We start from the raw sequence: 26,890 nt of genomic DNA, 5'->3' as shown, positions 1-26,890 counted from the left end.
ACCCCTGGAGAGGTCACCACCTTTTTTCTTTTTTTTTTTTGGTGTTGAAGCGTCAGTGTGTCAGCAGGTGAGAAACAGCGTAAGTGAGGCACCGCCCACAGCCAAACCAAGATCTGAGGTTGTGAGTGTCAGATCAGTGTGTCTGATCACACTGATCTGAAAGGCTTCTGGTGTCTGCAGAGAGAATGATAACTTCCGAAACATTTAATTTGGTTCTTCAGTAATTGAGGGGGAAAGTCTTTTGTCCTTTAGGGATGTATCGTCGTCTTTTCGTGGTTGCCAGTCTGCTGTCATCCTATATGGGTAAGAAAGAGAACTGGGTTATGCTGATTTTGTTTAGAGCAACGATTTAATTCACGTTCAGTCAAAGAGAAAAGTAAATGAGAAGTGCCAAAGAACGTTAGGGATTTTACTGAAAGGAAAATGTAAAAGGTCGGTTAACTGCAAAACGCCCTCGTCATGCATCGCTGTTATCAGAATAAAGATCACAGGAGCCAACAGGGTTTTTTTTTTTCAGGATTTCTTTAAATTAACTTTTTCCAAGCGGTGAACAGTGATTCCTGACCATCAACAGGATACTTAACAGCACAAGCTCAACATGACCTTTCATTGCACGTGCTGCGGATCCAAGCAATACTGCGATTGTTTGTCTTCCACTAGTGCAAGAAAGTGTTTGTTTAAACGTCACCTGCTGCCGCTACCCCTGTAAATCATGCCAAACCAGTTAGCTGAAAAATAATAACTCGGCGTCCTTAGGTCAAGCTTCATATCTGCAGTGATATCTCAGGACGTTGTTAAGAGATTTTCAGAATAAAAGCAGAAAAGGAACTTTTCAACATTATAGACAGGATTTCATATTACATAATCTGTAGTAGTGCTGTATAATTACTACAAACACTGTAGTCATAGTATTTTTAACCAGTGCTGAAATTATGGTTATTTAATGTAATTACTCACAAAGTTTGAAAAAAACAAACCATAATGCATTTAAAAGTAACCCCAAATCAATACGAATATAATACATCTATAAATGGATAAGAGAGGAAGAGAAAATAACAGATATGTCAATTAAATATGCCACAGTCTAGTGCAGAGTGAATCTGGGGGACTTGAAAGAGGAAAAAAACACAAACATAATCATAATTGTTCATTAATTGTTAAAGATGCACACACTGCATGCCTGAATCAAATGAAATGTACGGTTTGTTAACTGGTGCAGAACTGTGCACCATGTTCAAAGTTTCTGATGCTCAGTTTGAACGTCACCAGGTTGTCTTAACCATGTCTGCATGTCTTAATGAGGAGTTGCTGCCATGTGATTTGTGTGAATAGATATTTGCACTGACATGCAGTTGAACTGGTGTACCAAATAAAGTGTATTTCTATGCATCTTGCTTACGTAAATGTCACAATTATCTGTGTCCTAACAAAGTGTGGGACATAGGGTATGTGTGAGACAGTGTGGGACATTTTCAATTATATACATCTTACAGGTTTGGGGACTTCCCCACCTTACCTCATGAACTATTCCTTTCCTCTTCTGTCAAGCAGTGGAAAAGTGTTGTTCACCGATGTGCACGTCTAATTCAACCTGTGTTATCATCACTGGCCAATATCTTAATCACGCTGAACCAACCAGGAAAACTGTGCAAACCTCAATAGATGGACTCGTGCCAATAGTTGTATCATTAACTGAATACTATGCATTTAAAAATAAATGCCATCAGAAATGCAGTGCATTCAGAAGTTCATGATTAATTGGATGAGAGAATATTTGAGTGACTAAGACGTCATTGTTGCGTCACAGGAAAGTACTGCTGCAGGTGAAAAAGATAATAAGTGCCAACAGCTGATTGTGGCATTCAAAGTCCTCAGAAACAAAACTTCCTTGTCAGTCTTTCAGCTTTGTTTTCTGTCGGGCTCTTTGGGTGGTAATTTGCTTTAATTTCAAATAAGATAAGATGGCCAAACCTGGATAAGAGAAAAAATATATCAACAATGCCACCAAAACAAACAAAGAAACAACAAAAAATAAATAAAAAACAGTTTAATGTGTCAGAATATTTAATTTTCTCTTCAAAAGGGGCTTTCTCTTCTGGATGTCATACTTTTGTTACAGATGTATGCCCTTATAGCTTTAACGTGGCATTAAAAATATATAGGATAGACTTGATTGTCTCTGTAATGTAACTGTAATCCTGCTGGTCAATACTCAGAGTATTGATCAGGATTTGAAAAAGACGGGTAAACTGCAGAGTTTGCCTTGTAGCTCCGCGCTCTCTTCACCTATAACACATAGAATAACATACAGGAGTCAATCCACCTGGAGGCATTGAATAACTTCTAGTAAAGTTTTACTCACATTGTTTAATCTCTACTTCAATAACTTTAGTTTTTATCATTTTAATATGGTTGTTTATCCTTTTTGTGTTTCTTTTTTCTAGGTGGATCCTCTGCTCAGGATCAGCCAGTGCACGTTCTTGCCTTTGCTGGTGGAGATGTTATCCTACCGTGCAGTTTCAATATCTCTGACAAGGAAGACTTTCCGACTGTTGAGTGGTCCAAGGAAGGCTTGAAGCCAGATGTTGTCTTCTTGTACCGGGATGGTAGTGAGGCCTACGAGATGAAGAATCCAGCCTTCGAGTACAGGACAAGCCTCATCATGAAAGAGCTCAAAGATGGAAACATCTCATTACGGATCTCCAATGTGCAGGTGTCTGATACTGGAAAGTACCAGTGCCTCATATTCCAGAAAAATGTCGCCAGGAAGGTTACAACAGTGGAGCTGGATGTGGGTATGTCCACTCATGTTCATTTCCACACAAAGAGTTCACCATTGAATTGCCTAAGTGTGCTCCACCCACTTAAATGTTGGGTTCTTGTCCAATTCAGCTAAATTCATTTAATATGCGATCAGGATCTGGGTTTTACTTTAGAGTCAGAGCTCGAAGGGGCACAATTTTGAATTAGAGGAGGATAAACCATGCTCCACAAAGTTTATGCTAGGTTAGATGGTGGTCCTTGATATAAGCTGACCCTACCCCTAACAGCACAGAGTTCTTGGCTTTAAACATAGACAGTATCTGTGAGCTGCTTCTTTTCTTCATCTGTATCTCATTTCATCTTCTATCTATTTGATTTTCCTTTTGAATAAACAGTTGAGCTATTAATTATACCTAAAAATCTGAATCAGTTCTTCGGGTCGTATAGCAACTGAATGAAAATCAATGATACGTCCATAAATCCACTTGTAAAACTTCTCACATTTCAGCCTTTAGTTGTCAACAGTCTAAAACTACTTCAAAGTTAAATGAGTCTTGATGAGTATCAAGCTTTATTGGTTGATAAAGTTAGCCACTATCTTGCTAGAGCAAACTTTCCTTCTGTTCAAATGTTCTGTTTATGGAGGTCAACAGAAGAAAGCATAGGAAACAGGGGAAACTAGCTTCTTTTAGACAGTGGAGCTGAACAGAAGAGTCGCACCAACGACCAATAAAAGACGAGTAGAGCATATTTTGACTGTGACATATACAAAGCTGCTCTAGTTGAGTTCAAAGATAAAAACATAGCACAATAGATCCAAAAAAAAGAAACTTTAAACAGATTTCCAAATGGAAGGAACAGAACAGAGATTATTTAAATACAGAACAAGCCACTACTTGCTATATATCACACTTTAGTGGCAAGTATCCTGAGTATGGGCTGTAAATATAGCAGCAGTTATGAAATACACTGAGAATCAATTCCACTTTGCTCTGTAAGTAATACATTGTGTACATAACATTTAATCCTAATGGGTTAAAAATATGTGACTGTTTTCTGAGTCATTTCTGAAGTTTAAAGTACAAACAACAGCTTCATCCACAAGAATGTCCTTTGAGTTCAGTGTGTGTACACATTTGACTCTTTTTTTCTTTTCTTTTTAATAGTTGGGTGTTTCATAACAGGTTGAACTGGTTGATCATTAGCCTCATTGCTCATGTAGCAATCGCCCACCTGTGGGCTGGACCGGAAGAACATATCCGGTGTGTCCTCATTTGGTTTCATGTCTCTCTGTTTAAATGTGATTTAGACCAAATGTGGACATTAAATCAAGCTGCCACTGCCAATAATGAAAAACAGGAAATGAGACTATTGCATTTCTTGAAATTCTTGTTTTATTCGTGTCTCCATTAAATCCCTGAAGTTGAGTCACAGTCATTAGACCTTAAACAAACAACCATTGCATCACCAAACCTCTGCCAGGGGTAGTAGATAAAATTCTGTTATTGTTACAAATTTGGATATATTTTTGTCCCTAATGAATGAAAAATATTAACACAACCAGAAACCATGGTGATACCTGCATCTTTTTTTTTTTTTTTTTTTTGGGGGGGGGGGGGGGGGGGGGGGGGGGGGGAGAGGTCTGTAAAGTAAATTGTGTGTGCTAAACCTTCAAATGACACCAGCTTTATTTCATTATTTTACTGGGAATATGGCCAGTTGGCCTTGCTCAGAAGTGCATATTATACTATTAATAATATTTGACCAATGTAAGATTTAAACTCCTGTAAAAGTTGCCATGATTAAGGATTGGTTCACATGAGATAATCTTTCTTTCATCAGAGGAACAGACTTTCAGGAGCCAAAGTCTTTTTATAGGAGGAGACACTCATCTACTTAAAAGCTCAATTTCAAGGAGCTTTAGAAAAGTTGTTTACTTTATAAAAAGCACAGCTCCATATAATTATCATGGGGTTGTGACCAGTGTTGGTCAAGTTACTTGAAAAAAGTAATCAGTAACTAATTACTGATTACTTCCCCAAAAAAGTAATCCCGTTACTTTACTGATGACTTATTTTCAAAAGTAATTAATTACTTAGTTACTTAGTTACTTAGTTATTTTTTAAAAACACAATTTACAACCTGAATAGGTGAAAAAGCGATAGATCTTTCAGCCCAATTCTACTTTTTCTACAATACATCATACAAAATGTAATCAAATGGAAAAGTCCCTTTTTAAAACTTGTTTTATTAGTTTTAATCTTTTAACTTTATGCATCAAGCAAAAATGTAATTATATGCAACATTCTCTGACTGGAAGAAATTTGTTTAATATTTAAACCTATTTTCTGCACATTCCAGCACATCACTTTTTTTGTGTGTGTTTACACTCAATCTTTCAAATAGATGCAAGTAAAACACAGCAGAAAATAAATAAAATCAAAGACTAGCGGTCCTGTTGCTCTATTTTCACCTGTAAAGCAGGAGTAGGGTAGGCGGAGGTTTACCCTGGTGCAGGTGTGCCGCAGCGGTCAGTGGAAGAATCCGCGAGTTTCTCTGTGATTTTCCCATTACGTTGTAGCGCACTTGGTGCTTGCTCGGAAGTTTAGGGGTTTTTTTGCTGTAAAAAGAAGTTTTCTTCCCACGCACAACGGACACTAATGTTTTTGTCACTTTTTATGGAATCATAAAAAGTGAATCAAATCCAAGTAAGGTCAGTGCTTCCACGCTTTAAACGCTGCACGCTCATACTCTCTCCCACACTCGATATATTATCCACTGTTGATCTGCACACAGCTGTTGTCACGAACGTCGCACTTGCTTACGTCACTGTCATGAGACATTCTCGCAAAAAAAATCACGGTTTTAGTAACGCAGTAACGCAGCGTTCCTACGGGAAAGTAACGGTAATCTGATTACCATTTTTGCATTAGTAATCCCTTACTTTACTCGTTACTTGAAAAAAGTAATCTGATTACGCGTTACTGCCCATCTCTGGTCGTGACCTTACAGTTTAAATCGCTCTGAGGCAACTGCTGTTGTGATTTGACATTGTCTATAAATAGTTTAATTTAATTGTGTAAAAGCAGTTTGTATTGTCTGTGTATCACTTAGAGTGTCTTTCATTCTTCTTCAGAAGCCAAGAGTGTTATAAAGTGTGGGTTTGACGTCATAGATGTAACTTTAACATAAAAACAATAACAGGTTTATCAGAAATAAGGACAAGTGCGTAGGATGGCAGATTTAAGGATCACACCTTCTGGTTTTGTTGTTTTTACAGTGGCTGTTTCTGAGCCAAGGCTTTCAGTGATTTCAGCGGAGGGTGATGCCATAACTCTGCATTGTGAAGCAAATTGCTGGCTGCCAGAGCCTCAGGTAACATTTCTGGATGACAATGGAAAGAACATCTATGGGGAAAACCCCAAAGGAGAACAAGATGCCCGTGGATGTTTCACTGTGACACGAAGAGCCACTCTGCAAAGAGCTACCAGCAGGTTATACATATTTTTTTAGACATTAATAACTGGATAAGCATTTTTTAATTTTTTTACAGTACTGTGCAAAAGTCTTGAATCTCTCTCTTTATATTCTGATAGGACAACAGGAAAACGCAGCGTCAGAACTCATTGTTTCTCTGGCTCTAATCTCATTAAGTAACTGTCAGGAGTAGTTCTCATGCAGTGTAACCCTATCTGCTGTGGACTGGCCTCCTGAGAGCCAGGACCCCTATATTCACACTGTGAGATCATCATGACACAACACAAAATAAACATCCAAAGGAGAATTTCAATGACCTTCAGGAACCCCGATGAGTATTCTTGAAGACTACCTAAAGAAATGACAAGAAACATTGCCTAAGAGAGTTCAGACTGTGTGCCCATTTGTGTTTGTACTTTTCAATAAATCACTGCACCCCCCCCCCAATATAATTCTTAAGAGGGGAAAAAGTGCAGTGATTTATTGCACGTAGACTGGCTCAAGACTTTTGCACAATACTGCAGATTATGTTTAACCAACTAACTGTAAAATTAGATTTTCACTTATATGATGTGAGTTATAAACTGTGTATTTGTCAAATAGTGTCACCTGCAGAGTTCATCAACCAGAATTTAACCAGACCAGGGAAACAAAGATCCTCATACCAGGTATGCCAGATCTTCACGTGTGCATTCAAACACTCACATTTTTTTAAATGCATTTGCTATCTATTTGGGGTTTATGTGTAGGTTTTATTTGGATTTCTATAAATTACCGTGTGTGGAGTTTTATCAGATGACCACTATGTTAACCATTTGCTCTCTTGTTGCTTTCCACATGTCACTTCACACCAGGATTGACACCCTAACCCACTGTTGTCTTTATTTTAAGCTGTAAGAAATCCACACCAGACCTGGGTGTACCCTCATGCTTTGCAGCATCTTTTATTATCTCTGTCACGCTAGCTGTACACGCTTGGCTGCCAGCCATACACATCAACAATGCACCCCAAACATAGGACCCTACACAGATTCTAGGCTGGTTGCAATGCACAGGTGCGTCTGCCTTCCCTGCAACGGCACCGCAGAACACACCTGTGATTGATAATGTAGTAGCCAAAATATCTATACTTAGAGACCGATCCATCCATCCATCCATTCTCTTCCGCTTATGCATGTCTTTGGATGCTGGGAGAAAGCCGGATTACCTGGGGAGAACCCACGCAAACACAGGGAGAACATGCAAACTCCCCACAGAAAGACCCCGGCCTGATGGTGAAATTGAATTCTTGCTGTGAGGCAACAGTGCTTACCACCGTGCCACTGTGCTGCTTAGAGATCATGATAACAAATTATATCTTTACTCCAATACAACCTATGTACGGCCTCTGCACCACATGCTTGCCAGTTTGCATATCGCCTCTATTCTTGACATTGTCTGGAGTCCTGTTGAGTTTGTTGGCAGTACAGTTTATCACGTGTCACTGTCTCAATCTAGTAGCCTGATAAAGAAACCTGGCAGGGCACTGGGTGTTTATTTCCTACCAATAAGAACTCATTAGACTTGAAGAAAAACTTGCAGATATATGGTATTTTATATTAAGTATAATATGAATTATCTGTTCATATGTCAACACAATGTTATGTCATTTCAGGTGTGTGCATGAAGTCTGATCCTCACACTATCACCATCACCATTGGAGGAACAGGACTGTTTTTCTTAGTTGCAGCTGGATTCATTGCCCTTTCATGTAAAAAATGCTTCAGATTTGGTGAGTCACAGTTCTGAATTATACAAAAAAATGCAAAGCAAGGGCCATTGATATAGACTGCCAGTGAGCAGTTGAGAAACATTTTGAAATGACAGCAAAGTGGTTTTGGTGTTTTACTTTTTATTGTTGTTGTTGTTGTTTTAAGGATGAAGAAAAATGTAGTTGCTCTTTACATAGAGAACACAAAGACAGAATTGCATGTGTTTAAGGTGGAAACTCAGGAGTTTTGTGATTGACTCAATAGTATACACTGATCAGGCATAACATTAATGATAACTGACATGGCACCAGTAAGTGGGTGGGATATATTAGGGAGCCAAGTGAACATTTTGTCCTCAAACTTAATGTCAGAAGCAGGAACAACTGGTAAGCATACGCATTTGAGCAAGTTAATTTGGGCCTAAATTGTGATGGCTAGATGACGAAGTCAGAGCGCCAACGAGTTCATGTTGAGCCAAGGCTCACTGATGGATGTGCGGTCCAATCCAACAGACGAGCCACTGGAGCTCAAATTAAAGAATTAATTAAAGTTAATGTTGTTTCTGATAAAAGGTGTATGAATACATACACCTGAATACAGGTGCATTACAGTTTGTTGGATATGGGGCTGCATAGCTGTAGACCACTCAGGGTGCCCACGTTGACCCATGTCCACCACTGAAAGCACCAACCATGTGTTGAGTTGCTTACCTGGGAAACACCTGGTACCACAATGTACTTTTGGAAAAAGGCAAGCAGCAGATCCTGTTATACTGTTCTGCTGGAAAATCATTGCTCCTGCTATCCATGTGGGTATTACTTTGATACGTACCACCTACCTAAGAATTGTTTTTGCAGACCATGTACCCCTTTCGTGGAAACGGTTCCCTGAACTTTTTAGCAACTAAATACACAACGTAATAAAGCAAAAACGGATCATGAATGGTTTATGAAGCTCAATCCAATCTGTTCGTCTGTGACATGTGTTTGGACAAATAAGTCCAGTCCATGGAGGACCAACTTCACAACTTCCACGACTTGAAAGACGTTTTTCTAACATCTTGATGTTTTGACAGTGAAAAAGGGACCAAAACAATATTCAATGGGTGATCATATTGTTTTGCCTGATCTGTGTATTTCTTGGAGTTCCTTTGTCTGTACAGTGATCATAGTTTTTTTGTTTTTGTTTTACTGAAGTCATAAATCAAGTGAAAGGTTGGATAATTTTCCATCTATACAGTTTGAATTCTATTTGCCACAAGATGATTCAGCTTTTTTTAAATTTTATTTTACACAGCTATTGTAAAGCAGCCAGTGAACAGAAAGACATCAAATCAAAGCCTCCTCCACCCGACAAGAGTTAACAGCACAGACAGCTCGGTAAATGGCAGCATTGGACAGATGAAAAGACAGTCTGGGTTTCTTATCGAAGATGAGACCCAAAAACTACAGGACAGCAAAGTTGTTTCCTACAACAGTGGAACAACTGTCCAATGTCATTCCACAACCACAGCAGACGTTTCAAAACCCTCCAAACTACTCTTAACTCATGGCCCTGACAACAAGAGCTCGACCAGTGTGTACAATCCAAACCCATCTTCAGCTTCAACCAGCTTTAAAACTCCAAAATCTGATGACTTACCCAAAAGCAGGGGTTCAAAGCTTATCATCAAAAGGCAAAACAGCTTTCCAGGACCTGGTCACATATCTCAAAGAAACCACCGTATGTACAGCAGTCCAGATATTTTACAACTACACTTACCAACATCCAACCCTTCTTCTGCTCTCAGTAGCCACCAGATGATCAACTCCAGTGTCTCACCCCATCAAAGCACCCACCATCCTCAGCGTAGACACTCGTCAGGACTTCCGCAGTTAGCTGAATTTCATAACCGTCACAGCCTCCTGAGAAATTTACCTGAAGAAGATGAACATAGAAGTTTATTAAGAAATGAAAAGTAAAGGAAATGTAAGCTGTACATTTCAAGCATAAGGCAAGACAATGCTTGCTCGGTTTAAATGACTGAAACTCCTTAACTGAGCAATAACTAGAAACTGAAATTTCACACCAGTGATGGAAGCATGGAGTAGGAGCTTGACAGTCAGCTGCAGTGTCTCCTGTTCTTTGAATGTTTTTAATATTAAGCATGATTTCTTTCTTTTTCTTTGCATTACCAGTCAAAAAATGGGACCAGACCATGATGTATGGTGCTTGCGATACTTTTGCTTATATATAAAAGGCTCTTCCTTTTTACTTTCATATTAAGAGTTGGGACTAGTTTGTATGTTTTTGTTTGTTTGGAGAAAAAAAAAAAACAGTTCTTTGTTATTATTGTTAACACTCTGTGGGGTGATCATGGCTCAAAAGTTGGGAGTCCGACTTGTAATTGGAAGGTTGCCAATTTACAAGGCAACCTTCCAATTTGCCTTGTAAATTGTCCGAGCCCCGGCTTGGACAGTCTCGGTTGTTGTGTCCCTGGGCAAGACACTTCACCCGTTGTCTACTGACTGTGGTCAGAGGGCCCGGTGGCGCCAGTGTCTGGCAGCCTCGCCTCTGTCAGTGCGCCCCAGGGTGGCTGTAGCTACAATGTAGCTTGCCATCACCAGTGTGTGAATGTGTGTGTGAATGGGTGGATGACTGGATGTGTGAAGCGCTTTGGAGTCCTTAGGGACTAGTAAAGCTATACAAATGCAGGCCATTTTACCATCACTTTGTTAACATATAGGAGTGCTTTTCCAATAGATGAAATAATTTTAGCAAATTTTTTTCTTGCACTTTAAAGCCTTTTTTTACTTGCTATTGTATTTTTTTGTATAGTGTTATGTATCAATGTGCTTGAGAGAAAAATATATATATTTCCAATTATGTTTTTGCATAAACTGTGTAAATGGAAATTGATATGTTTTGTATTTTTATAAATGAAACATTGGACATTGAGCTCTGTTTCAGTGGCTCATGTAACAAAAATGTTTTGTTATCCAAAGAAAAAAGAAAAAAAAAAGACTCCCAAAGCATTCTTGTTTGCTAATGTTTTGCACAAGGTCATTTGTGCCTTTGTTTGCTGCCCTGATTATCCCAGTGTACTTTCTGCTGGCATGAATCATAGCTAATTTCCCTGACTTTACTTTTTACTCAGGAAATGCTTTTATCGCTGCCCCGATTTTAAGTGTCAGATGACTCCACCACGAACATTTAACCCAGGTGTTAAGTGTTTATTTATTTCATTGTATCTTTTCATATCTATAATGTATATTGATGCAAGTCTTTGGTATTACTTTTATGTCTTCAATTGTGTCTATTATTATTATTATTATTATTATTATTATTATTATTAATAAAAAGTTGTAGTTTGTAAAGTTTGTAGGGCATTTGTTGAATTTGCACACACTGACGTCAAAGATTAATACATTGAAAAGTACAAACACAAATGGGTACAAAGTCCGAACGCTCTTAGGCAATGTTTCTTGTAATTTATTTAGGTAGTCTTCAAGAATATGCCTCAGGCTTCCTGAAGTGCATTCACAGTCAAAAATAACCACTTGCACCCGTTCATATATTTTCCCAATGCATTGTCATGTGACTTGTGTTATCCGTGTGTATATTCAGGTTGGAACGTCCTTGTGTGCAGGGAGAAAATGTTCTCCCACACTCATAAACGCAAAGAAAGAAAGAAAAAAGTCAAGGCATCAAGTGGCAAGTTTAGTCCATTGTGTTACAGTGAAACTGGTAGCACAAAATGCTTTTATCACTGTATTTTATTTTATATTTTAATGACAGTTTAGGACATTAGGTAGCTATAAACACGGAGTGTACTTGAACGCACCACACACAGCGATAGTGAAACTTCATGAATGAACTCCAGGAAGTGTCTCTGTGCGTCCTGTCTACCGTACTGTCTTTAATGGGCTCGTCCTGTTTCCAGACACTTTATATGAACTTTTACACCATTTCAGTGACTAAAGGGAAACTTCAGCCTTTGCCCCTTGGTGATGTATCAGCGCCTTTTTCTGTGTGCCAGGCTGCTGCTATTTTTTACAGGTAAGGAGGGGAATACTACTCCAGTTGCTATTATTACATTATATTACATGTGTTTATAGCTATATAAATGAGCTGCAAATTTATGTAATCCCAATAGTAATGACAAAAAAGGTTACAAATGAAGTTACACGGAAGAGCAAAGAGGCAAATGTCCATGATTTGTACGTTTGAGTAACACAAAGTTTAAGGCTAAATAAGAAATAAGACAAACTTGTTTTACCAGCTTTAAATTCCAAGAACATGACAGCAAGAAGATCGTTGTGTTATTGTTAAAATGATGTCACAGTCTGGGGGAGGCAGACTGTATGAATTGAAAAAAGGACCCAAAACGCAGACTCCAAGGAACAGGGAACAGAACTTGAATGTTCTGTTCCCTGAAAAGCGAGCTGTTTAATAAGGCTGGTAAAAAAGGTACAAAGAAAGGGCAAGGCAAACTGAAGTAAATTAACATCAACCTAAACTGCGAGAACTAAATAAACAACAAGAAAAACCTAGACATGAAGCGTGGCATGAACACAGACAACCTGACAGTGACACACTGAAAACAGAGGACTTAAATACACAGGAGGTGATTAGGGGAAGTGGGAACACATGGAGGAACAGCTGACACTAATCTGACATAAGGAAGCAAAGTTGACTACGCTGACATAGGACACAGACCTTCAAAATAAAACAGGAACATGAGACAGACAAGACAATATAACCTTGACGACATAAGACACGCAGCATGAAACACGTAAAGGCAAAAGGAGACTAAAACACAGGGGTAGAAGACACAAGGGGAATCTAAATAAACAAATAAACTTAGATAATCTAATGAACTTGAAAATAGACCATGAATATCAAAATAAACTCAAACTAAAAACGCTGGGTCAAAAGACCCAGGATCATGACAAATGATAGTCTTGCTGTTGTTTGTACAAACCGTCTACTACAAGTGAAGCTATTTAATGGAGCCAGAAAACTCATTTCCTGTGCTTAGCATATTAGAGTGTCACATGACAGTAATTCTGTTTAGTAAAAAAGCAAAATCTGATGCAGAACATTTCAAGAAAAGAAGTGCTTTACAAAGTCCAGATAGATACACATAAAACAAAACACAAACACAAGCCTGTCTGAACAAATGAGTTTTAGGCTGGTTCTCGTCGACTACAGCTCAGCATTTAACACCATCATCCCCTCAAAACTTGCCACGAAGCTCGTCAATCTTGGGCTGGAAACACCGATCTGCAGATGGATTCTAAACTTCCTCACAAACAGGCCCCAGGTGGTGAGAGTTGGTAAGCACACCTCCTCACCACTCATCCTAAACACAGGTACGCCACAGGGTTGTGTGCTTAGCCCCCTCTTATATTCCCTGTTCACACACGACTGTTGCTAAACACGAGTCCAACATCATCATCAAGTTTGCTGATGACACAACCATCATAGGCCTCATCACAGACAATGATGAGACGGCCTATAGAGAGGAGGTGATGGCACTGTACGAGTGGTGTTTGGAAAATAACCTGACTCTCAACATCAGCAAAACTAGAGAGATGATAGTGGACTACCGGAAACGACCAGTCAGAGAACACCAGCCCATCCACATCAACGGTGTCAAGGTCAGGGTCAGCAGCTTCAAGTTCCTTGGAGTCAACATCACCGAGGACTTCTCCTGGACCCTTCACACAGACACTGCTATCAGGAAAGCTCGCCAGCGGCTTTATTTCCTGAGAAGGCTGAGGAAGTTTGGCATGAACGCCAACATCACCTCAAATTTTTACAGGTGTGCAATTGAGAGCTTGCTGATGAGCTGCATTACAGTTTGGTACGGAAGCTGCTCTGCCAGCAGCCGTAAAGCACTACAGAGGGTGGTGAAGGCAGCAGAGCACATCACTGGCATGAGGCTTCCTGCCATTCAGGACATTTATCTTCAGCGATGCCTCCGTAAAGCACACAGCATCATCAAGGACCACAGCCACCCAGCACATCAGCTCTTCTCCTCATTACCATCTGGCAGACGTTACAGGAGTCTGTCTGCTCGGACTACAAGACTTAAAAACAGTTTTTACCACCAAGCCATACGACACCTCAACCACAACACTTAAACACACACAACACAGCACTCAGAAGCTACCCTGCAGCTTCACAAGTACTCTGTTTAATCTGCACTGGTCACTTCACTTTATTGTTATTGATATTTATATTTAAAAGTGCAATACTGTAAATTTCTGCTGCTCATTCCTGTGCAATATCCCATCTGCCCTCCCGTCATATTTCTTTTCAAGATTTTCTTATTTAATCACTAGTGTACATATATTTATATTTATAGATACATATATTTTTGGTCATTTTTTCTCTTTTACCATGTCTCTCTAATATTTTGCTCCTTACTATTTTTATATTTTTATATTTTATTTTATTATATTTTATTATATTTTCTCCTACTGTACCATGCTGCTGAGTGACTGCTGCTCGTCAAACACATTTCATTGCAATGTTGACCCTGAGCTAACTTGCATATGACAAATAAAAACTGAAAACTGAAAACCGAAAACTGAAAACTTCTCCTGCTTCCTTCAATCAACCTGCAGAGTGAAGGAGGCCAAGAGTATATGTCAAGCTGCTCCAAAGTTTTGGATCCATAGTTTTTCAGATGGTCATGTGAAATCACTAAAAAAAGGACCTAAGAAACCAGGTCGGAGAGTAGTGGGGAAGTAGTTTGACAATAAGGGTGGGGACCTCACCCCACAAACCCATAAAGGATAAAAGTAAGAGCCAAGGTTTTAAACTGAAGTCTAAACCTGACACAAAGCCAGTGTAAAAGCCTAAAATTGAGTGATATAAAAATTATTCTGCTCATAATGTTTATGGACAGAATTTCTAGGTGCAGCAAGTGGCGGAAGGCTTTCAACTGGGTGGTCTCAGAATCAGTCAGGGACGAGTTCCTGCCCCAATTGGAGGAGTTTAAGTATCTCGGGGTCTTGTTCACATGTGACAGGAGAAGGGGAGATCAATAGGCGGATTGGTGCTGCGGCTGCAGGGATGCGGATGCTGTACCAGTCTATTGTGGTGAAGAGAGAGCTGAGTGTAAAAGCAAACCTCCTGGGTGAGGTCTTCCATGTCCCACCAGGAGGAGGCCTCGGGGCAGACCCAGGACACACTGGAGAGATTATCTGTCTCAGATGGCCTGGCCTCGGTGTCCCAACAAAGTCCCCGATTCTAATTGGATTTTCCTAAATCTTTTTATAAGTGCAAAATGTTTACATGTGAATGCAATTACATTACAAACTGTATGTTGACAGAACCACCTTCGTGTTATTGCTATTATAACAGTAATGACAGGCTCACAGAGTGATAAGTGGGAGATATGACTCACACATTCTTGCATTCACAGTGTTGGAATATGAGATAAGTTATTGCATAGTTTCCACTGATGAGTCGGATTAACTTAAGACCTGTTTTCACATTTATACCTTGTGGTAGGAAGTATGCAAAAGGTTACTATGTCAACAATACAAGTCATTGTTCTTCTGTAAGAGGTGCAAATATTTTTCCGGGAGCAGAGATTTTGCTTTATGCCTCCGGCTGTTTCATGTGATTATCACTGTAATAATGCAGCTTACAATATTGTTATATTTTAATATTTTACTACTGCTACTATTATTCCTTACTAGTGTCGTTTGAGAGTCCATGCTAGTTTGCTAACTTGGATTAAAGGGTAACAGCCAAATTTTCTGGATCTCATGGGTGGCCCAGAATATTTGGTGCGCCTATGATTTATCAAAGGAACTCCAACCAGGAAACCAGAAAGTGTGCAGCACCACAATGTTTGTCCCTTGTCCAGGTATTCTGAATAGTTGTATGTTTACAGGGATTCCTGCTATTGCGCCTTATCATACTGCATTATTTTATGGCAGTTGTTTGAGTATCTGACTCTGAGTATCGTTTCAGTCACAAAGGCCAAGCTGCCTTTGATTTTATGCAGTTAAAGCAAAGGCACAAGAGCAATCCAGCACTCAACGCACCCTTAATGGAAATTTATGGGAAAATTTTGCAACATCAATCAACATTAATGTTAAGTAGAATGTTCACCTGTTTATGGAAAAACCTTTAACAGAAACAACTATACAATCTAAAAAATTGGGGACTCCTGAAATGTAAGATCTTTATTTGAAAACTAATCCACTGGTGACGTGGTTGGTGTTAATAAGTACAGTGTTGCATTTTTTTAATGTCCTGGAAATTAATGAAGTATAGCTAATTAAACACTCTTTAAAAATAAATGTATTTGATTGTGAAAGCATTTTTCTTGCATCCAGAAATGTTAGCATGATTTTTATGATTTAAATCTTAAAAAAGGCATATTCATCGGAAGATTTCCTAGATGTGCACAATTACTAGAGATGGCACGATACCACTTTTTTATGTCCGATACCGATATGATAAATTTGGATATCTGCCGATACCGATATGAATCCGATATAGTGTGTTTTTTAATCAATAAAACGTTTTTTTTTAATATCTTGCTGCATTTTGTATAAGTTTATACTCAAGTTTAAATAAATAACAACACTAAAGCTATTCTGTTATACCTGTATGTAAAAAATACAACAAAATATTTCATAGTTCAGCAATACTGATCAATCTAATAAATGTAAACCTGCTCCATCCTCCCTATTCTGGTATTTTAAAGAGTACTTAGCAGAAATATCAAGCAACCTAACTAATAGGGTTGCAAACTCCCAGCAAAAAAAAAAATAGGGAACCACATCCCACCCTCCAGCTCATGATGCTTAATCGATGTAATCAAATTTAATTTGATGCAGGGGGAAAAATGCACAGAAAGAAATTATTTTTCAAGAATAATTAAATAGATTCAACATCTTTCTTCAACAATATTGCAGACTGCACAGATGGTATCTTCCCAAAGGAAAAAGTAGTATAGCTTACTAGGGTATATTAGACTCAACAGTTAATATATACAGTAATGGACTTCTATATATTTTACATCAGAATAAAACTTTGGGTGTAAGAGTCAGATAATTATTTATTAAAAGCTAGATATTTTAAATGAGAATAAGAAAGAAAAGTATGTCTTTGTGCCCCCTTTTCCCTGTTCATGCCCTATCGGCCCCCCCTGGCTAAACTTTGCTAGATCCGCCCCTGCACAGTTACCAGCCGTCAGCTGCTTAGAAAACGATCCTGGTCTAGAAAGTAATATTAAATAAATTCTAACAACAGCTTATCAAGCTTAATAGTGCTGCTGTTGTTCAGCCGCTGGTTTCCTCTTTCTGGTGAGAAGTGGTCCAAAAACTAAGAAGAGAGACGGACTCGCGACAGAAAAGCCGATCAGCTGATCATTAAGCAGTTTCATGATTGAAGTAGCAGCAGGAGAGAGAGAGAGAGAAAGGCAGTCGCTCCATATATCTGTTGTTAATCTTAACGTGGGAATGCTTTACAAACATTCAGAGATGAACTTACACACTTGCTTTACTTCTCTCTGGGAAAACTTCCTCGGAGATGAAATGCTGGTTTGCTAGCGAGGCTACAAATACACACAGCGGCTCTATCACGTGAGGCATACTGCTGCGACATGCTACGGTTATGAGCAGAGTTTGTGAGGTGCTTTTTTGATATTTAATGGATCGGATTACATTTTTTATTTCTCGCCGATATCCGATCCAGTAATTTGGGTCAGTATCGGACCGATACCGATACTTAATATCGGATCGGTCCATCTCTAACAATTACATTGCATTTCTCTGGAGTTTCCATCAGTCTCAGAGTCGGAATGAGAGCCATAGGTTAAAAAAACAAAACAAAACATAGCTTTACTGTTTAGCTATCACTACTAATAATAATCATAATCTTCGTTGTGTCACAGGTGAAAAAGAATCTTATTTATTTAATCAAATCAAATCAAGAAGAGTTTGTCTTCGGTTTTACAGTTGTTTGTAAGTCCTCGATCATTATTAGTTACCCATCTCTTTTACCTCATCTGGTTATGCACTGCCATTTGTGACTGATATAGTGTTGCTCAAAGAAAGTCACTCAGCCCTTCTTTATTTTATAGTTTTTACAGTCGGTGGCTGCAAATCATCTCACGTTTGTGCAGCCTGATGAGACAATCATGATGACATGATATCTGCTGCCATATCAAGGAAGGAAAAACACAAGATTGCGTAAGCAAACAACTGTTCTTGCGCAAGAAAGCAAATGCAAGCCACTGAATAATTTAAAGAGCCAAACAGCAACTGGCAAATGCAAATGCTACATCTCAATCTGGTCGCAAGTAGGAAACTGACTAGTATAAAAAACTGAAAAGTATGACAAAAAAAAAGTTCAATTCCTTTAAGGTTGCACAAATAAGGTCCAAGGTCTCATTATTACAAGTAAATGCAATACCATCCTATAGGAGTCAGTGGAATAGTAGTGCTATCCAGTGCAGCTTTAAAAAAAATCATGTCTTTGTTTTATTATTTGTCTGATTGTTAACTGCATAACTGAAATAAATGAAAACAAGCCCAAGTTATAAATATAGTGACTGAAAGAATAAGAATTCTGTCAAGGCTGGCGGGGCGAGCCGTGTGGAATTAGTAAAGGACCCAAGATGCAGGCACTGCTATTGTGAGGTAGCTTTATTTGTGGCAATTGAAAATACAAAAAGGCGAGGGTGGCGAAAAAACAGAACTGAGAAAACCTAAACTGGGAAGACTAAGCATAAAACAAACCTGAAGCCAGAAACAGAGATGCAGGAAGACACAGAGAGAAAACCATAAGATGATGTAGGGAGATAACGCAGATGAACCAGCAACTAACAGGCAGACACAAGGCTTAAATACACAGAGGGATAACGAGGGAATGAGCAACAGAAGGAGGGCACAGCTGGGAGTAATCAGACATGACGGGACAGGTGAAACTTAAATTGAACACACTGCGATCAGACACGGACCTTCAAAGTAAAACAGGAAACACACACACATGCAAAGACACAGACTTAGAGACCTGACTACACTAGAGGGGATACACAGGCAGGGATGACACAAAACAGAGGGAGCACAGAATAAACACTGTGAAACCAAAACACAAACAGTCATAATTCATAATAGTATCAAAAGTAAAAGTACAAAAACCAAAAACACTGGGTCACCGGCCTAGGACTGTGACAAATTCAGGCCTTCAGAGTCAGAGTAGAACTGCTTCTCCTTCAAAGAAGCCGATTAAAGTAATTATGACTGGATGGCTCCTAGGTGGGGTGTTTTGGGTGGATTCGGGTTTGAGAATTCCTGAGGACACACCTGACAATAACTGGAGTAATTACATTATTAAGTTGGTTTGGGAATGCCATGGAGAAGGAGGTGTGGGCAGATCTGTTTAGACTGCTCGTCCCTCACCCAGAGATGAATAAGTATTATAAAATGTAGTATAAAATGAATGCATTTATTCATATATTTATGTATTTTTTTCCTAGGTGAACATGCTGCACATGGTAAACAGGAGCAGGTTCTAGCATTTGCTGGTGGAGATGTTATTCTACCGTGCAACTTCAGGATCTCTGACAGCACTGACTTTCCGACTGTTGAGTGGTCCAAAGAAGGTCTGAACCCAGACGTGGTCTTCCTGTATCGGGATGGCTGTGAGACCTACGAGATAAAGAATCCAATCTTTGACTACAGGACAAGCTTGATCATGAAAGAACTGAAAGATGGAAACATCTCATTAAGGATCTCCAATGTAAAAATGTCTGATGCAGGGAAGTACAAATGCCTCAAGCTCTGGAAGAATGCTCCCCGGGAGGTCACAGTAGTGGAGCTTGTTGTTGGTACGTCCTCTCAAGTTCACTAAATAACCAAAGCTAGGAATGCTGCACAGGCCTTGGACCTTGTCTAGTTTATCAAATCATAGGCTGAACGAACCAAGTAATGTGAATGATTCCTTTTATACATTTCTGTGAATTATTCAGATTCAGTGTCCAAATAGACCCAGCGACGGCATTTTGATGGATTAAGCCAAGTCACGTCTAAATGATGAAAGAGGATAACACGCTTGCTTGAGTGTAATTTTCGTAGTATTCGCCTCTCAAAACAGCATCAAAAAGACTTTTTGGCTGATTGTAACACATGGTTAGATAGACATTTTTGCAGTACAGCTGGCTTCTGTGAGGCAACAGTGCTAAGCAATTTTTGGCCCATAAAAATGACAAAAGAAAAAACAAAAAACAGCTAGTTGTCAATACTTCAATAGTAATTTCATGATAGAAAACATTTTTTAGCAGCTCCATTACACTTTGTGGGTAAATCTAGAACCCGTGTTTACTGTGAGTATGAAATGAAGCGTGTGAATGGATAAGAAGTAACTGACACTTCTAAACTTGTGTGAAGTACTGTGTCAACAAAGGCTGAGAGTTCAGTCTGTGCACACATGTGCGTCAGAGTGTCTCAGGTTCAACTGGTTTTGTCCTCATTATGTTGTCATTATGTGCTCTCTAGAGTACTTTAAATTGTGTAAGGAGTAAACTGTGTACACTATTTTTTCCCCATGTAGTTATTCTAAAAATCATGTCTCTTTGAAGTTGTTTACCAAGTTTATGTGATGAATTGGTGAATTTTTCACTCTAATGAAGCTTCTAAAGAAGACTTTTTATAGTGTTTAATTTTATTAAGAAAGATTTTAATCTTTACCTACTGTATTTACCTTTTGATAACTTGGTTATCTTTAGCTACTCACAGTGAACTACATTTGGTATAGTTGGTTGCCTGAAGCTTAATTAAGACGATGGCTTGAATTATGCACATAAAAACGAGTCATGAAGCTGGTTATTCAGGAAGTGATGACAGATGAAAGATTCAGTTGGCACACCTGATTAGATATTTTTTGTTTACAGGTGCAGTCTCGGAGCCAAAGCTCTCAGTGGTTTCGGTTGAAAGATGTGGGGTGACTGTGCAGTGTGAGGTGAACTTCTGGCAAACAGAGCCTCAGGTAACATTTCTGGATCACCAAGGAAACGACATCCCTGCTCAAGGTTCAGAAAGAGATCGAGATGCCAGCGGACGTTTCATCATCAAACAAAGAGTTACTCTGCAGGAAGCGAACAGCAGGTTCGACTGACATCATTGCTCCGTCTTTCAAAACTCACTTATAATTTATTTTATGTAACATAAACAAAATGTTTTCCTTATGCCTCAAAACATTTCTCAGACACATCAGAAGTTGCTCTCTCATATGCGAGAGGTTGCGATGCAGTACATCATGTATCATGAAACAGACTTGTTGTTGAGTTAAGACATCATTAGTGCAATGTGAAGAGGAATAGTTTTAAATCTTATGACCTTATTTTGACTGGTCATTGGCATTTATGATTTCTTTAAAGGTAAAACTCTTGTGTATGAACATATTTCTCTCTGTGAAGTCTTAAACGTCCAAAGCAATAGACACAAGAGATGTGAAGAAAAGAGCGAGGGCAGAGGGTGAGATGTGCATGGATGATTTGCTGCAGTCACCCTTAAAGGGAGCACCCAAAAAAAACATTTAAATTTGGTTCTATTAAATTGATCCTGTTTTCTTAAAAGATTTAACCAGTGATATACCATGTTTGGTAAGTAAATCAGACACAAGCAGACAGTTTTTTCCCAACTCATCATTATATTTAATTTCTTAAAAAAACATCTATCCATCCATTTATCTTCTTCCAATTATCCGGGGCTGGGTGGCAGAGAAGCTCAGACCTGTCTCTCCACAGCCACCTCCTCCAGTTTGCCCGGGACAACACCAAGGCATTCCCGAGCAGCTGAGTGTTCCACTGGGAGGAGGCCCCGGGTGGTTCAGGCATTTGACACTGTCAGATGCCTGAACCACCTCAACTGGCTCTTTTCGATGTGGAGGAGCAGCGACTCTACTCTGAGCCCCTCCCGAATGGCCCAACTCTCTAAGGGAGAGGCCAGTCACTCTTCGGAGAAAGCCCAATTCTCCCGCTTCTATCTGCGATCTTGTTTTTTCAGTCACTACCCACAGCTCATGACCATAATTGAGGGTAGGGAGGTAGATTGATCGGCTAACAGAGAGCTTCACTTTGACACTCTTCTCTCCCTTCATCATGACGGACCAGTTTGGCGTCTGCATCACTGCAATCACTCATGGTGCAGGAACCCGTCCCTGAGTGGGCACTCCACCCTTTTCCAGCTGACAACCATGGCCTCCGAAATGAGAATCATGTGCTGAGTCTCATTTCCACCGCTTCACACTTGGCTGCGAACCGTTCCAGTGCGAGCTGGAGGCCATTACTCGATGATGCCAACAGAACCACATCATCCGTGTAAAGCAGACATGAGATTCTCTGTAAAAGCCTTCCACCACTTGGCTACGCTTAGAAATTCTGTCCATAAAAATTCTGAACAGAATCGGTGACAAAGGGCACTTATTGTTAAAAATCTTTTAAAAACAAAACACATTTGTCCACATTAAATGTTACTAATTTACTCTAAAACTAACCAACTTGCATGTGCTATATTTGTTCTCACAGCATCACCTGCAGGGTTCACCAGCCAGAGATCAACCAGACCAGAGAGACAAAGATCCTCATATCAGGTACACGGGGACTTGAACATCACACATGTACCTGCTGGCTAACAGAATAACAGAAATGTAGCCTGTTGTAGGAAGTTCACTTACTTTTAAAAACTCCAATCTGCCCAGGAACTGCAGATGCAAATTAGTGTTAAACTCTGGAACAGTGCATCAAATGACAACAATCATGTTTATATAATACATTGTTCCTTTTTAACTAAAACAAATTTAAAAAAAGAACTACCACCACACATATCCAACCTCAAATCAAATCATATGCAATTTGATTAATCTGTTCATTAAATAAACAGTTTTCTTGCAATATATCACATCTGAGTTGTAGGAAGTCGAAGGTGATTCAATTGTTTTCAGGTATAGTCTGAAAAGTCTTCCGATAATTAGCTCGGGGAAAATCTTGTTGTAATAAAATAAAAACATAAATGTGTTTTATTTTGTATACATGGAGCCATTTACGTGATTATGCAACACTTCTTAAGAAAGGAAGCTGCTTAGTTTGCCATAGTTCCTAGATATTGGAAAACCTGTTGTATGTTGCAGACATCATGTTTGTGATTTAGCAGATAATGTGATCAGATGTTAACATCATGCATGTTGTTATTTCAGCCACCTGCAACTCCGACATTTGCACCGCTGCCTTTGCTGCTGGAGGGTTGGCTTCTGTCTTATTTTCAGCTATATTAGCTCTACTGATATATAAGAAAAACAATAAATCAAGTAAGTCACTGTCTTCATTTAACAAAGATGATACAGCTAAAAAGTGAAGACATGAGCGAAGTGGTGAGCATCTACGTGTTTTCTCTGCCTTGAAAAGGTTTATGTCTGTAGTGCCGTCCAACTGCCACAGGATGGCAGACATGCACCTCTCAAGCAAGAACCACATGCTCAAAGAGACCACAGACCTCAAAGTGCTATTACTGAGTACTTACTAAAGACAGCTTGTTTCAGTAGAAAAAACAACAGCAACAGCTTTGCTTTTAGTGCTATCAAAAACCCATCAGCCCACTCTTCAAAAGAAAAAAAAACAATGTCCTGTAAGACTACTGAAAGTCTATTAATGTCACATATTATAAAACAAAAGCTAGAAATATAGTTGGAGTGCTCTTAATGGCCAAAGGGGCACACATAGTGGCAGCTGTGGCTCAGGTGTTAGAGCGGGTCATCTGCCAATTGGAAGGTTGGTGGATTCGTCTGATTGACTACGCGCTGATGTCTGTTCAACTGAGTAGAAAGGTGATATGCAAGTACCAGTCCATAACATTTACTTCTCCATAATCACCAAAATATCTTTATTTAGTATCTCTACTTGTTTCATGTCTATTCAGGGACACCTCTAGAAATCTTTCATATGGGGGCCAAAAAAATTTGGGGTGGCACACCAAAGACAGAACAGTGAGGGACATCTAAAGTGACAAAAATGATATGTGCAGGAATAAATAACAAGTTAATGTTTCAACTCATTGTAGGGTGTCTTGCCCTCTCTTGTGTTCACTTGTGTTCTTGGTGGTGGGGGTCACTTGGGGGACCAGCCAATTTTGGTGGGTGCCCAGTACCTCCCTTGGTGGTGGTCCTGTACCTATCACCAATCGAAAAAAAAGAAAGTACAACTATGCAGTGAAGTTAAGGACGGGCGACAATCTTGTGAAAAGTTGCCTATAAGTGTTTTAATGTTTTATTACCTTCAGATTCAAATGTTTGGTGGGAAAAAAAAAATCTTCATTTTGTTGCTTCACAGCTAAAGTCACTTTAAAATGATGTCTTCTTTTACAAAAATAGTTTGGGTTGTTTTTACTTTCCCTTCTTGTTAATCCGTAAATTAATGTCACATTATTAATGACACTTTTTTTTTCTGTCTACACAGCCCAAAAAGAGGAGCGTCTTCACAGGAAGTCATCAGACCAAAGAAAGAATAGCAGCACTGACAATATGTTAAACAGTTTAACTGAGCAGCTAAAAGAAAGATTGGCTGGACTCAAGTCAGAGCTTCAGGAGAAAGAAGAGATCATTCGCCGGCTAAAAAGAAATGATCAGCCGTCTCGTGCTGTTGCTACCCAGCATGACCAACCAATTTGGGGCCTTTTCACGTCCAAACCAGACATCCCTAAAAAACCTTTCAGTCATTATTCTGACCTTGACTCCAACGCTAGTTACTGTGCTGATGACTATAATCCAAAATCCACAGCTTCAACCAAAACTTACCCTCCAAAATTTGGCAGCTTACACCACAAAGGTTCAAATTTAGGAGTCAAGAGGCAGAACAGCAATCCAGCACCAGGCCAACCAATCCAAAGAAAACATCGCAACAGAAGTAGTCCTGCTATTATGTCTTTAGCGTTACCTAGCTTGTCTTTAACCAGCAATGCAGAGAAAATGCTGGACCACAGCTCAAAGAGTGAGGCTGAAGCCCTGCTAGATCAAGATGCATTCTCACCCCTGCATAGAAGTTATTCAGGAAGTTCTCATTTAGCTTGCAGTAATAACCGCTTTTATGCACTGGAAGATTTAACTGAAGAGTCATGAGCTGCCAATTCACAAAGGAGAACAAAAACTGGAAAACCTTCAGTTAACATCTACTAATGACTGCATCTTAGCCACATGTTTTACAAGCTTGGCTTCAGAAACTAGAAGATATCAACTTTGAAATTACTTTGGTCTTATAGTTCTTCTTTTATAAGATTTTCATTTGGGTGTGCTATGGGGAAAAATCCATGTGAAGCATAGCTGGCATGCTGATGGATAACACTTAGACAGACATTCATGAACCGACTGTTTTAATTCCTATTTGCTCTTTGTATTTTTGTTTATGGATGGTTACATTTTTTACACCAACAGTTATTTAAAAGGTAAGAGCTGAAAATTAAGTCTTGGGTTTTAAGCTAATGAGCATTAAACATAGACTATTTGAATGAATTAGATTTGCATGTATTATATAACCAACATATTTTGTGTGTGTGTGTGTGTGTGTGTGTGTGTGTGTGTGTGTGTGTGTGTATAATGATGTTTTATTGAATCTTAGTACCATAATTTTGATTTCTGTTTTACTGTATTGTAAATGTTGCTTTATGTTACCATAAGATTTGATGTCAAAGGTTGTATTGAGGGTTTACATTATTTAAAACTGATTTGTAATACAAATTTTAAATGTTCTATTTGGCTTAATGTTTCAGGTTTCAAAAGCTAAATACTTAATGAAATATTTGTATGTGTTATATAAACAAAAATGATCATTTTCTCAAGCTTATGCTTTGTATGTCTTCCACACTCAAGTTCATTGTTTATTTCTTCAGACAATATTAGTCTGAAACCTGAAAGAAAATAAAGTGTGAACACTACTGAAGTACAGAAACCTCCAAAATCCACAGGGATTACATTCATAGAGCACCTGCGAATTGTGAAAAACTGCAAAAAATGCCTATTTTTTATAGTTCAACCCCTAAATGTGTATTTGGGTGGCATATTTGGGCTTTAATAGGGAAAAAGAACATGAAAGCATTCAGTGCAACACTTAAAATGCTGAACTGCATCTGCCAGAGATGCAACAACATGTTGCGCTGTGCAGCTGAAAAGCCATATCAGAATCAGAGAAACTTCATTAATCCCAGAGGGAAATTGAGCATGTGAAAATGATCCAAAAATACCACCTTCTCTGGGCAGGTTAGACATTTCCTGAATATAAGAAGCTAATGAAGTGCGATACTCTGACTTCAAACATGAATTAACTTGATGCTATGTGAAGAAAGTTTCTGTAACTACTCAGTTACTCACTTACATGCATGCACGTGAGCACACACACAGACCTTGCACAGTTTAAGAGTTTGTTGGATTTTCTAATCTTTATATTTTGACATACTTGTTAACAGTTAAGATGATTTTTAAGTTCTACTGAATCTTTATAGTTAAGAGCAATTTGAAAGGTAAAAAGAACATTTAATATTCATCTGTTTTTCCTCATCTTATTTGGCATAAATCAATTGTTTGTTTGTTTTAATGTGAAGCAGGAACGTTTAAATGATTACCTTAAGACAGAATAAAGAAGAAGAGCACCCTCTTGTGGCGGAACTGAAACATTCCACTGTAAATGACGCTGTCAAACTCGTGACTGATGTCATTAATCTAATCATGTTCTTGCCTGCCTTCTCCGAGCCGACCAGGCTCTACTTTGCTTGCTTTAGTTCTTAATGTTCTTCTGTTCTTTTGTCTTTCATTCTCCAATTCGTGCAATAAGCCTCCTCCCTAGGGGTGGGTTTTTATAATCGATTTATCGATTAAAATCGATTCTGGCTTGGATAACGTAA

The 26,890-nt window shown here is 38.9% G+C and overlaps 2 protein-coding genes across 3 annotated transcripts; both read left to right on the top strand.

Moving 5' to 3' along the window:
• Window positions 1-82: 82 nt before the first annotated feature.
• LOC146522979 (uncharacterized) lies at window positions 83-12,396 on the top strand. The gene is made up of 6 exons (XM_085141892.1): window positions 83-303; window positions 2,445-2,795; window positions 6,044-6,257; window positions 6,844-6,908; window positions 7,895-8,011; window positions 9,288-12,396. Exons 1-6 carry the CDS (start codon window positions 255-257, stop codon window positions 9,950-9,952), a joined length of 1,461 nt encoding a protein of 486 aa, XP_084998018.1. The 5' UTR covers window positions 83-254; the 3' UTR covers window positions 9,953-12,396.
• On the top strand, window positions 11,914-26,823 carry LOC146522978 (butyrophilin-like protein 8). Of its 2 annotated transcripts, XM_085141904.1 has the most exons (6): window positions 11,914-12,029; window positions 19,486-19,836; window positions 20,899-21,112; window positions 22,534-22,598; window positions 23,202-23,312; window positions 24,457-26,823. In XM_085141904.1, exons 1-6 carry the CDS (start codon window positions 11,981-11,983, stop codon window positions 25,113-25,115), a joined length of 1,449 nt encoding a protein of 482 aa, XP_084998030.1. In that variant the 5' UTR covers window positions 11,914-11,980; the 3' UTR covers window positions 25,116-26,823. The 2 variants fall into 2 exon arrangements, with proteins under 2 accessions (XP_084998030.1, XP_084998040.1); XM_085141914.1 differs by lacking the exon at window positions 11,914-12,029 and having other exon boundaries at window positions 17,764-19,836.
• Window positions 26,824-26,890: the final 67 nt, after the last annotated feature.

The sequence above is a fragment of the Neolamprologus multifasciatus genome, chromosome 3 (genome assembly GCF_963576455.1).
Source record: "Neolamprologus multifasciatus chromosome 3, fNeoMul1.2, whole genome shotgun sequence".
Classification (NCBI taxonomy): domain Eukaryota; kingdom Metazoa; phylum Chordata; class Actinopteri; order Cichliformes; family Cichlidae; genus Neolamprologus; species Neolamprologus multifasciatus.
The sequence above is the reverse complement of the archived record's forward strand: the minus strand, read 5'-3'. Positions and strand labels throughout refer to the sequence as shown.